At 41.7% G+C, this 13,242-nt stretch overlaps 1 protein-coding gene across 1 annotated transcript; it reads right to left on the bottom strand.

The window, feature by feature from the left end:
- Nucleotides 1-1,794: 1,794 nt before the first annotated feature.
- Nucleotides 1,795-12,852, bottom strand: LOC110529527 (ribosome production factor 2 homolog). The gene is made up of 10 exons (XM_021611777.2): nucleotides 12,723-12,852; nucleotides 12,378-12,510; nucleotides 12,237-12,274; nucleotides 6,512-6,551; nucleotides 6,080-6,161; nucleotides 5,891-5,967; nucleotides 3,638-3,737; nucleotides 2,782-2,884; nucleotides 2,501-2,645; nucleotides 1,795-2,296 (listed from the first exon to the last, which is right to left on the bottom strand). The coding sequence occupies exons 1-10, from the start codon at nucleotides 12,743-12,745 to the stop codon at nucleotides 2,111-2,113; spliced, it is 927 nt and encodes a 308-aa protein (XP_021467452.1). The 5' UTR covers nucleotides 12,746-12,852; the 3' UTR covers nucleotides 1,795-2,110.
- Between the last annotated feature and the right edge of the window lie 390 nt (nucleotides 12,853-13,242).

Genomic DNA, 13,242 nt, shown 5'->3' on the forward strand with positions numbered 1-13,242 from the left:
AGATTACAATTGTGATTTGTTCATATGAAGGTAAGTGTATATACCTAAGGGTTTTGTGGCAGCAGAGTGAAGAACCCTAGGACTCGTTCTGCAACTGTTTCCTGGACCTCCTGATGGTCAGACCCCAGGTAGTGAGGGTAGGCAACATCACCTCGGCCACGCTGACCCTCTCTCTATACGGGGCATGCTTTGTACTTTCCTGTATTCCCCGTTCACCCACGACTGCGTGGCCACGCACGACTCAGGTTTGCTGATGACACGATAGTGGTAGGCCTGATCACCAGGGATGATAAAACAGCCTATAGGAAGGCTGTTTTAAACCTTATGTTTATTCATTCGCGTAACAGGCAGGCTCCTCGTGGAGTGCAATGAGGCAGGTGGTTAGAGCGTTGGATTAGTTAATTGTAAAATTGCAAGATTGAATCGCCGAGTTGACAAGGTAAAAATCTGTCGCAGTGGTTAAGGGCGCTGTACTGCAGCGCAAGCTGTGCCACCAGAGACAATGGGTTCGCGCCGCAACCAGGAGGTCCGTGGGGCGACGCACAATTGGCCTAGCGTCGCCCGGATTAGGAAGTGTTTGGCCAGTAGGGATATCCTTGTCTCATAGCGCACCAGCGACTCCTGTGTCAAACCGGGCGCAGTGCGCGCTAACCAAGGTTGCCAGGTGCAGGGTGTTTCCTCCGACACATTGGTGCGGCTGGATGCTGTGTTAAGAAGCAGTGCGGCTTGGTTGAGTTGTGTATCGGAGGATGCATGACTTTCAACCTTCGTCTCTCCCGAGCCCGTACGGGAGTTGTAGCGATGAGACAAGATAGTAGCTACTAAACAATTGGATACCACGAAATTGGGGAGAAAAACGGGGTAAAACAAATAATTACATTTAAAAAGGTTCTACAGCTGCACCATTGAGAGCATCTTGACTGGCTGCATCACTGCTTGGTATGGCAACAGCACCGCCATTGATCGCATGGCGCTACACATGACTGAGGCCGAGCTTCCTGCCATCCAGGACCCCGCTATCAGGTGGTGTGTAAGGAAGGTAAAAGACTCCAGCCACACAAGCCATAGACTCTTCTCTCTGCTTCCGCATGGCAAGCGGTACCAGAGAATCAAGTCTGACACCAACAGGCAATTATTATATATTATATATATTCCTGAACAGAATATATGCCCAAGCCATAAAACTGCTAAATAGCTAACAAAATGGCTAGACAATCTGCATCGACTCTTCTATTTTTGCACTGACTATGTGTAACGGATGTGAAACGGCTAGCTTAGTTAGCAGCGCGCGCTAGGTAGCGTTTCAATCGGTGACGTCACTTGCTCTGAGACCTTGAAGTAGTAGGATCCCTTGCCCCTTGCTCACGATGCTTCGTGGGTGACTGTTGTTGATGTGTGCAGAGGGTCCCTGGTTCGCGCCCGGGTGTGGGCGAGGGGGCGGTCTAAAGTTATACTGTTACATATGCACATGCTACACACTCACACAACATGCAGACACTTTCATACTGACTAAACACACACAATCATATATCCAGATGCCCATATCTACCCCTACAGTATCTCTGCACATGGTAAATATGGTAATAGAACTGATATAGCTTACTTGTGTTATTCTTCTACTTTTATAGTACTATCAATATTTATTACTGCATTGTTGGGAAAGAGCTTGCAAGAAAGGCATTTCACTGCGCATGTGACAAATCAATTGTAAAACCTCTGAAAAGAACATCACGAGACAGATGTACAAAATAAATGTAATCATTGAGACAATGCTTCCGCAGTGCATAGTAGAGATTAAAATACAGAAAATATTAGAGTTTTATTTTAGAACAATGACACCTTATTAAACTACGCATTTTTTTATTTTCTTATGCACATACATCTATCTGACAGGCTTGCCTTTCACACAAAGCATTTCCAGATTAAGCTAAATGAGCAACATAATGAAGATGATTTTCATGTCATTAACAAGAGACATTGACAAACATACCTGCAGAAGGTAAACATGTATGGGGGGGTAATTCTTTCATAATTAATGATAATTCTGAAGACATCGGTCAACATCCACAGTTAGTGTGACGTGAAATGTCCTTTAAAGCCTGGGAAGACTTCACTCCACTTCTACTTTGGCTGTTTTCAAGGACGTCTCTCCCTCCGCAGCGGCTGCCGGGCCCCTCCTCTTCCTCAGACCCTTCATCTTACGTGTCTGGAGCTTGGCCAGATCCTGCTTCTGCATGTGCAACCTGCCAAACTTGGTACCAAAGGTATCATGGGATATGTTCTTCTTCTTCTTGGGCTGTAAAGAATAGAATTGACAAAGAACATGAGGACTGATTGCCTTGATGTTTAATTTTACTACATAGATACTTCTAAATGTGGCCAATGGCACACAATACAATTGTTCAATTAAGATACTTTCAAAAAGAATAAACCTTGTGACATTCAACATATGACTCTTGAAAGAGATTGAAAAAGATGACTGCAACTAGTTGTTTCATACCTTCAGAGCCTTGGGCTGTCTGTGAGCTGTCTTGTAGAGGTCGTCTGATGCCAGGTGTGTTCTCCGCAAGACAAAGTCAAAAGACGGCCCAATCTCCTCCAGCTCAATCCTTGGTGTACGACATCCAGACTTCTTCAACAGAGATCTGGAGAACCCCAAAGAGTTTTGACTAGTGATCATTTCAGGGGTGAAAGATGCAGATCATATGTAATTCAGCCTTAATCTGTCATGAATAATAGGTGACATTGGTAGATGGTCTAGCTGCTAGTAGGCAGACATACCTGTAGCTGCGCATGTAGATTTTCCCCTCCAGAGCAGTGAAGTGCAGGACATGCTCCAGACCAGCTAGACGCACTGAAGGCACAACGGGACCCCTGAAGAAGTCTGTACGACAAGACAATAACAAAAAATGAAATGCAATATTATTACAACCTACAGAAATACTACGGATTGTGAAGGTATGTTTCCCCCAAAAAAATTCTATGCTGAACAAAAATATTAACGCAACATGTTATGTTGACATGTTAACAGCCAGGTCGCAGTTGTAAATGAGAACTTGTTCTCAACTAGCTTACCTGGTTAAATAAATAAATAAAGCGTTGGTCCCATGTTTCATGAGCTGAAATAAAAGATTGCAGAAATGTTCCATACACACAAAAAGCTTATTTCTCTTTAATTTTTTTTTTTTACATTCCTGTTAGTGAGCATTTCTCCTTTGCTGAGATATTCCATCCATCTGACGGGTGTGACATATCAAAAAGGCCACTAAAATGTGCAGTTTTGTCACACAACACAATGCCACAGATATACATTTTAGGGAGCGTGCAATTGGCATGCTGACTGCAGGAATGTCCAACAGAGCTGTTGCCAGAGAATTTAATGTTAATTTCTCTACCATAAACCTGCCTAAATATTTTTTATAGAATTTAGAGGGGATAATGAATTTATTTCAATTGACTGATTTCCTTCTATGAACTGTAACTCAGTAAAATCTTTGAAATTGTTGCATGTTGCATTTATATTTTTGTTCAGTAAAGTTAGAGGAATTTTTTTCTAACTGAAGGGGTAGGACTAAAATTAACCTCACGACATCCGATTAACACCAAATTCAAATGTTTAGCTTAGACTAAACTGTACCTGTAAGAAGGCTCTTTAGGCGTTTGTGGTCATCATCATGGTCAAAAGCCTCCCCTGCAAACACCAGCATCGGTTTGGTCCCCTCAGGACATTTGCTGTTCTGCAATGCATTGGAAACAGAACATAAAATTACAGGAGGACGATTATGATATAACAGGTAACACCAACTTCACTTGTTTGCAGTCCAGAGTGTATTGGCATGTTATCAGTAAAACAAAAATGAAAAAAACTCAAAGAACAGGGAAACAGTATGGCTAAAATGGTGTTAAGATCTCTCTTTTGACAAACATATTAAGACTGTTCCAAGGACAGCTTTTTTCCATCTACGTAACATTGCAATAATCAGAAACTTTGTCAAAAAATTAATCCATGCTTTTGTTACTTCTAGGTTAGACTACTGCAATGCTCTACTTTCCGGCTACCTGGATAAAGCAATAAATAAACTTCAGTTAGTGCTAAACACGGCTGCTAGAATCTTCACTAGAACCCCAAAATTTGATCATATTACTCCAGTGCTAGCCTCTCTACACTGGCTTCCTGTTAAGGCAAGGGCTGATTTCAAGGTTTTACTGCTAACCTACAAATAATTACATGGGCGTGCACCCATCTATTTTTCCGATTTGGTCCTGCCGTACATACCTACACGTACGCTACGGTCACAAGACGCAGGCTTCGTTATTGTCCCTAGAATTTCTAAACAAACAGCTGGAGGCAGGGCTTTCTCCTATAGAGCTCCATTTTTATGGAATGGTTTGCCTATCCATGTGAGAGACGCAGACTCGGTCTCAACCTTTAAGTCTTTACTGAAGACTCATCTCTTCAGTAGGTCATATGATTGAGTGTAGTCTTGCCCAGGAGTGTGAAGGTGAACAGAAAGGCACTGGAGCAACGAACCGCCCTTGCTGTCTCTGCCTGGCCGGGTCTCCTCTTTCCACTGGGATTCTCTGCCTCTAACCCTATTACAGGGGCTGAGTCACTGGCTTACTGGTGCTCTTCCATGCCATCCCTAGGAGGGGTGCGTTACTTGAGTGGGTTGAGTCACTGACGTGATCTTCCTGTCCGGGTTGGCGTCCCCCCTTGGGTTGTGCCGTGGGGGAGATCTTCGTGGGCTATACTCAGCCTTGTCTCAGGACGGTAAGCTGGTGGTTGAAGATATCCCTCTAGTGGTGTGCTTTGGCAAAGTGGGTGGGGTTATATCCTGCCTGTTTGGCCCTGTCCGGGGGTATCGTTGGACGGGGCCACAGTGTCTCCCGACCCCTCCTGTCTCAGCCTCCAGTATTTATGCTGCAATAGTTTGTGTCGGGGGGCTAGGGTCAGTCTTATATCTGGAGTATTTCTCCTGTCTTATCCGGTGTCCTGTGTGAATTTAAGTATGCGCTCTCTTTCTTTCTCTCTGAGGACCTGAGCTTTAGGACCATGCCTCAGGACCACCTGGTCTTATGACTCCTTGCTGTCCCCAGTCCACCTGGTCGTGCTGCTGCTCCAGCTCCAACTGTTCTGCCTGCGGCTATGGAACCCTGACCTGTTCACCGGACGTGCTACCCGTCCCAGACCTGCTGTTTTCAATTCTCTAGAAACAGCAGGAGCGGTAGAGATACTCTTAATGATCGGCTATGAGGAAACCAACTGACATTTACTCCTGAGGTGCTGACCTGTTGCACCCTCTACAACCACTGTGATTATTATTATTTGACCCTGCTGGTCATCTATGAACATCTTGGCCATGTTCTGTTATAATCTCCACCTGGCACAGCCAGTAGAGGACTGGCCACCCCTCATAGCCTAGTCCCTCTCTAGGTCTCTCCCTAGGTTCTGGCCTTTCTAGGGAGTTTTTTCTAGCCACCGTGCTGCTACACCTGCATTGCTTGCTGTTTGGGGTTTTAGGCTGGGTTTCTGTACAGCACTTTGTGACATCAGCGGATGTAAGAAGGGCTTTATAAATACATTTGATTGATTGATTAAGAGGAAATAGTTCATTTGTAGTTGTTCATTCAGACCACTGAAAGACCAAGGAGGTGTATTCGTTTGGCTTTTTGTAGCAGTGTGAGCGTACAAACATTTGGTGACGACACTTAAAGAACTAAGATTAGTAGAGATTAAGAACGTACAGAACATCAGGTGGTGCTGAAGGCACTGCTTAAATTATTATAATTTTTTATCTTATTGACAAATCCAGAACTCACATAAGTGGTATCATGCAGCAATGTGAAACAACGCAGCTACAAATGACTATAGGAACTGCAGAATCATCACCTTGATCGCACTCAAGGAGTTATACTTCTCAATGCCCAGCTCAATCATATCCAGCACGTGGAAATCAAACAGACGACCTGTAATCAGCAAAAAGGAAAGGAGAAAAACAAGGTCAAACCCTTATCTGCTGTGAAAATTACTAGACATCTCTTGTCTAGTCTCCCACTGATAGAATACAAAAATGCTTACCAAATATCAGATTGTTTGGCCTTTTCTTGTTGTGCGAGCCAAACAAAAACAGCGAGCTATCCGTTTTCTTCGAGAAGAATTCCTGTAGACAGAAAATATTAGTGATCGGAAATGGCAGTGCAATGAATACATTGTATTTGAATGTGATGCTAACTAGTACACTACTGCAGTGTTTTTTATCCTGGTCCTGCGGACCCAAAGAGGAACAAATGTTTGTGTTTTCCCTAGCACTACACGCCCGATTCCACAATAATTCCAGTGTTGTGCTAGGGCTACAACAACAATGTCCCATGAACCAGGACTACTACATTGAAACACTCACTATACTGTATATTTAGGAACTAGAGGAATCAAAAACAATTAGAATTCTCAGGTTAAACAAAACCGTTTTTAGAGGGTTATGAAGACATGTAATATCTCAAGTTAACTGACCAATGATGAAGAATCTTCAAATGGCCTGGTTATATTTTTCCTGGAAGGAAAGACATTTAGTTTACATGCAGGATAAAAAACACACATTTCTCAAGTACCAACAATAGATGGACTATTTATGTTTTGTTATTATTTCAGTGTAGTCAGTCCTTTATACCAAAGTTCCTATAAATATCCAATGTTTACAGGGGGAAAATAAAACATGAAGACTAAATACAATAATTTCAGAACTACCACAATACTGGATAGGTTAAAATAATAACAGTTATCCTACTTGAGAAAAGGCCCAGTGCAGTCAAAAACATGATTTTCCTGTGATATAGATATACATACATATTAGAGGTTGAATGGCCGATTAAATTAGGGACGATTTCAAGTTTTCATAACAATCGGAATTCGGTACTTTTGGACACCGATTTGGCCAAGTTTTTTTTACACCTTTATTTAATCTTTATTTAACTAGGCAAGTCAGTTAAGAACACATTCTTATTTTCAATGACGGTCTAAGAACGGTGGTTAACTGCCTTGTTCAGGGCACCCACCAACCCGGAAGCCAGCCGCACCAATGTGTCGGAGGAAACGCCGTGCACCTGGCAACATTGGTTAGCGTGCACTGCGCCCGGCCCGCCACATGAGTCGCTGGTGCGCGATGAGACAAGGATATCCCTACCGGCCAAACCCTCCCTATTCCGGACAACGCTAGGCCAATTGTACGTCGCCCCATGGACCTCCTGGTCGCGGCCGGTTACGACAGAGCCTGGGCACGAACCCAGTCTCTGGTGGCACAGCTGGCGCTGCAGTACAGCGCCCTTAACCACTGCGCCACCCAGGAGGCCCCGGGGCGACAGATTTTTACCTTCTCAGCTCGGCGATTCAATCTTGCAACCTTACAATTAACTAGTCCAACGCTCTAACCACCTGCCTCATTGCACTCCACGGGGAGCATGCCTGTTACGCGAATACAGTAAGCCAAGGTACGTTGCTAGCTAGCATTAAACTTATCTTATAAAAAACAATCAATCACTAGTTAACTACACATGGTTGATGATATTACTAGTTTATCTAGCGTGTCCTGCGTTGCATATAATCGATGCGGTGCATATGCGCGAAAAAGGACTGTCCTTGCTCCAATGTGTACCTAACCATAAACATCAATTCCTTTCTTAAAATCAATACACAGAAGTATACATTTTTAAACCTGCATATTTAGCTAAAAGAAATCCAGGTTAGCAGGCAATATTAACCAGGTGAAATTGTGTCACTTCTCTTGCGTTCATTGCACGCAGAGTCAGGGTATATGCAACAGTTTGGGCCGCCTAATTTGCCAGAATTTTACGTAATTATGACATAACATTGAAGGTTATGCAATGTAACAGGAATATTTAGACTTATGGATGCCACCTGTTAGATAAAATACAGAAAGGTTCCGTATTTCACTGAAAGAATAAACGTTTTGTTTTCGAGATGATAGTTTCCGGATTCGACCATATTAATGACCTAAGGCTCATATTTCTGTGTGTTATGTTATAATTAAGTTAATGATTTGATAGAGCAGTCTGAGAGATGGTAGGCACCAGCAGGCTCGTAAGCATTCATTCAAACAGCACTTTTGTGCGTTTTGCCAGCACCTCTTTGCTGTGCTTCAAGCATTGCGCTGTTTATGACTTCAAGCCCATCAACTCCCAAGATGTGGCTGGTGTAACCGATGTGAAATGGCTAGCTAGTTAGCGGGATGCGCACTAATAGCGTTTCAAACGTCATTCCCTCTGAGACTTGGAGTAGTTATTCCCCTTGCTCTGCAAGGGCTGCGGCTTTTGTGGAGCAATGGGTAACGCTGCTTCGAGGGTGGCTGTTGTTGATGTGTTCCTGGTTCAAGCCCAGGTAGGGGTGAGGAAAGGGACGGAAGCTATACTGTTACACTGGCAATACTAAAGTGCCTATAATAACATCCGATAGTCAAAGGTATATGTTATACAAATGGTATAAAGAGAAATAGTCCTATAATTCCTATAATAACTACAACCTAAAACTTCTTACCTGGGAATATTGAAGACTCATGTTAAAAGGAACCACCAGCTTTCATATGTTCTCATGTTCTGAGCAAGGAACTGAAACGTTAGCTTTCTTACATGGCACATATTGCACTTTTACTTTCTTCTCTAACACTTTGTTTTTGCATTATTTAAACCAAATTGAACATGTTTCATTATTTATTTGAGGCTAAATTGATTTTATTGATGTATTATATTAAGTTAAAATAAGTGTTCATTCAGTATTGTTGTAATTGTCATTATTACAAATAAAACGTTTTATTTTTAAAATCAGCCGATTAATCGGTATCTGCTTTTTTTGGTCCTCCAATAAATCAGTATCGGCATCAAAAAAAATCATAGTCGGTCGACCTCTAATACATATACAGTCAAAAGTTTGGACACACCTACACATTCAAGGGTTTTTCTATATTTGTACAATTTTCTACATTGTAGAATAATGGAAAACATCAACACTATGAAATAACACATATGGAATCATGTAGTAACCAAAAAGGTGGTAAACATGTCAAATTATATTTTAGATTCTTCAAAGTAGCCACCCTTTGCTTGATGACAGCTTTGCACTGGCTTGGCATTCTTCATTCTCTCAACCAGCTTCATGAGGAATGCTTTTTCCAACTGTCTGAAGGAGTTCCCACATATGCTGAGCACTTGTTGGCTGCTTTTCCTTCACTCAGTGGTCCAACTCCTCCCAAACCATCTCAATTGGGTTGAGGTCGGGTGATTGTGGAGGCCAGGTCATCTGATGCAGTACTCAAGATCGGTGGAAAAACGTAACTGTCCTGCACAGAGCCTCGACCTCAACCCTATCGGGATGAACTGGATCACCAACTGCGAACCAGGCCTAGTTGCCCAACATCAGTTCCCGAACTTACTAATGCTCGTGGCTGAATGGAAGCATGTCCCTGGAACAATGTTCCAGCATCTAGTGGAAAGCCTTTCCAGAAGATCAGAGGCTGTTATAGCAGAAAAGGGGGGGACCAACTCCATATTAAATTCCCATGATTTTGGAATGAGATGTTCGACGAGCAGGTGTCCACATACCTTTGGTCATGTAGTGTACCACAGTTGCCAAAGAAAACAATATGAAAGAACACATTTACCGGTAGAATCTTATTTTTCGTTGATATCATATTAATAAGAAAATTCTGGTTGCTAGAGACCCAACCCAGTTGTTCGTTCTTTATGTTCTGTTGCCATGCTCAGTGGCAACATTCTTATCCCTTGCTTGCTGCTAGCTAGTAAACTTGCTACGGCCACGCAATCACTACCACTGTAGCCAGAATAACAGCATTTTCATTGCATAACCCCATCACGCAAAGGCTATATCCATATCAATAAATTTAACAAAACAATATGTATTAAGTCTTGGCTATAACATGTCCTGAGCGAAATAGCCAAGGGGTCTCAAATGGTTTAGACTATCTATTCTTACTGCCAGATCTGTTTTCCCTAGTCACTGCATGTGATTCTTTTTTAGGGGAGCCCTATAATAAAAACAATTATAAAATACAAAGAGTTGATAGCCTAAATTGCAATGCCTACAAATTGAAGGCCTATTTTTTATTTGGATAGGCTTAAATTAAACATTGAATTATTAAAGTGATAGGCTAAAGAACTTGAGAATGTAGATCATTTTGAATACATATGGATTTCAATAAACAAATGGATAAGACTTATATTCTCGTTGATTTAGTTCCTATTGCAACTCAGAAAAATGACAGAATGGATGACATACTGACTGAACGAGGGATCTTAATTAAATGTTCAAATATGTTGGATTGACGAGTTGCACGCATCACGCATGCTCTGCACTTTATTTGGCTAGTAGGTAAATAGTAATTTTATCCTAATCTAGGCCTATGACTCCATGCCTCCAGAAGGGCATCTTCTGAGGCGGAGGGGTGCTTTTCCGAAGGCGCATGCTGCTGTGGTGCTGCACAAGCTCTTCAATTGGGCAGCAGTGTCGTGATGGAGGGAAAAGCCTACACGGAGACTACCTAAGACAAGTGCTATTGTAAAGTGTGGGAATAAACTAATGCTACACTAAGCCTACCTCTCCCGTGTTCATTTCATAGTCTATATCTTCATGAAACGATTTATATAAATCATATCAAATTACTTCAATTCATATTAAACCCTCCTACAGGATATGCTTTGGCAAGATTTGAATATATTTATATATGAATATAAAAAAATATTGCAGAGTGGCAAAACCTCCTGTGGTCATACATCATTTATAGATTCACCAAGCATCTATTATTCTTGGAAGATACTACTGGTTATGATTTATTATTCCTGGTATATGCTACTGGTTATGATTACCGACAGAGCCCAGAGAATGGGATGGTGCAATATTGAATTAGTCATATTTTGAGGATGTCCACATCACCCAGAGATAAGCTCAGCAAAAAAAGAAACGTCCCCTTTTCAGGACCCTGTCTTTCAAAGATAATTCGTGAAAATCCAAATAACTTCACAGATCTTCATTGTAAAGGGTTTAAACACGGTTTCCCATGCTTGTTCAATGAACCATAAACAATTAATGAACATGCACCTGTGGAATTGTCATTAAGACACTAACAGCTTACAGACGGTAGGCAATTAAGGTCCCAGTAATGAAAACTTAGGACACTAAAGACGCCTTCTACTGCCTCTGAAAAACACCAAAAGAAAGATGCCCAGGGTCCCTGCTCATCTGCATGAACGCGTCTTAGGCATGCTGCAAGGAGGCATGAGGACTGCAGATGTGGCCAAGGTAATAAATTGCAATGTCCAGGTACAGGTACAGGACAGGTACAGGATGGCAACAACTTCCCGAGTTACACCAGGAACGCACAATCCCACATCAGTGCTCAGACTGTCCGCAATAGGCTGAGAGAGGCTGGACTGAAAATGCAGTCCATGAGGAGGAGATGCACTGCAGTACTTAATGCAGCTGGTGGCCACACCAGATACTGACTGTTACTTTTGACCCTCCCCTTTGTTCAGGGATACATTATTCAATTTCTGTTAGTCACATCTGTGGAACTTGTTCCGTTTATGTCTGTTGTTTAATCTTATGTTCATACAAATTAAATGTAGTTTTTGTCCATGCTGTGGAGATCCAACACTGATGTTTCAATCCGCTAGACGTAGGCATAATATAGTGCCATCTAGACAAATCCAATACATTAGCTACCTAAAATGTGAAGTAAACTCAAATGACTAATAGACAACTTGAAAACGTGCAGGATACCTATTTATAATACCTATAATGTTAGACTGTAATCATAACATGATGTTTGTTGACAAATTAAATGTTACGTTTACGTTCATGTTTCACACATGGCTTTTCTTACGATCTTAACAATTTGCGTATGGATCTTCTTATGATCCTAAAGACACGTACCTTCAACATATGGGCAGGTATCTAGCTCCATAACGTCACCAGGCGGTAAATTAGTTAAGACCAACAACAGAGCTCCAAACCTCTTCCATTAACAACTTATTTTCAGATTTCCCACTCACAGATAGTCCTAGCTTAAGAGTCCTTTACTAAGAAGCTATTTGTTTCTTTTTTACCCTTTGCATTTCAAACAATCACAGTAAGGTAGTTATTTGTTACCTAGAACTGATTTGAGAGAGAGATAAAAACGGCTTCACTGGTACTTTAAAAATCATTCACTTACTTTTTGTACAATACAGCACTTGGTTTCTTCAGGGCATACTGGATAAAAAAATGTATTCAGAGTTATCTAGCTATCTGGCACTCAAAACTTGACCAATATTTAATATTCTGGTAGGGGAGGGTCGACCGTCAGAAAACGTACAATGTCTTTCAGTGCCTGAGTGACTGTCATACTGGTGTTGCCTCCTTTCATGATCATGACATTCTTGACGTTCTCTGTAAGCTTGGGAGCTCTGTTATCAAGAAAGCGCTTAGCCCTCTTCGTCTTAGGTTTTCTGAGGAAACAGTCATTCAACAGGAAAACATTTCAGCTATAGACACCGTGACACTTGAGTAAAACAACAGATGCTTTGACATGGTATATTTCGTTTGATGGAAGATCTCAAACTAACACGGTTTAGAAGACTACAGTAGCTACTAGCTAGGTAGTTAACTACATGGCTAGCAACTGACGTTAACTATACAATAATAAAATACCACAACGTACATTACTCCTTCCTTTTGTTTCATTTTGGTGACTTCACTCGTGTGCAATTACAAATCGTGTGCTTGATGTCGCTTGCTTTAAAATACTCCACGTGAATTCACAACACCGGAAAATGTCGCAGTTACATGTACGTCACATCCGTTGTTGTGTACAGTATATACACACACGATGTACTCTTATTTGGCCACTTGATGGCGGTAAAGAGCTATAAACCACCTCCATAACTCAAACCCTAGAACCCAACATCAACCCCAAACGTTTGTGGTTTACCATTTTTTCCAGAACAATTCATTTTCAAGTATATGTTAACTTGTGTATCTTTACAAAATATCACATTCATGTATGATTTGAAATAATACAGGACTTCTTATATTTCCGAGACCCGAAAGGGCAAATTCTAAGGGACAAGATAATTGCAAGGTAGGTGCACATCCCTAGCAGGCTTTATTTTCTTGCCACATAATCGCATTGCTCTTGAATGGCATGTCCTCATAATTCATCTATTGGCTGAAACATTTTG

The sequence above is a fragment of the Oncorhynchus mykiss genome, chromosome 8, assembly GCF_013265735.2.
Source record: "Oncorhynchus mykiss isolate Arlee chromosome 8, USDA_OmykA_1.1, whole genome shotgun sequence".
Lineage (NCBI taxonomy): Eukaryota > Metazoa > Chordata > Actinopteri > Salmoniformes > Salmonidae > Oncorhynchus > Oncorhynchus mykiss.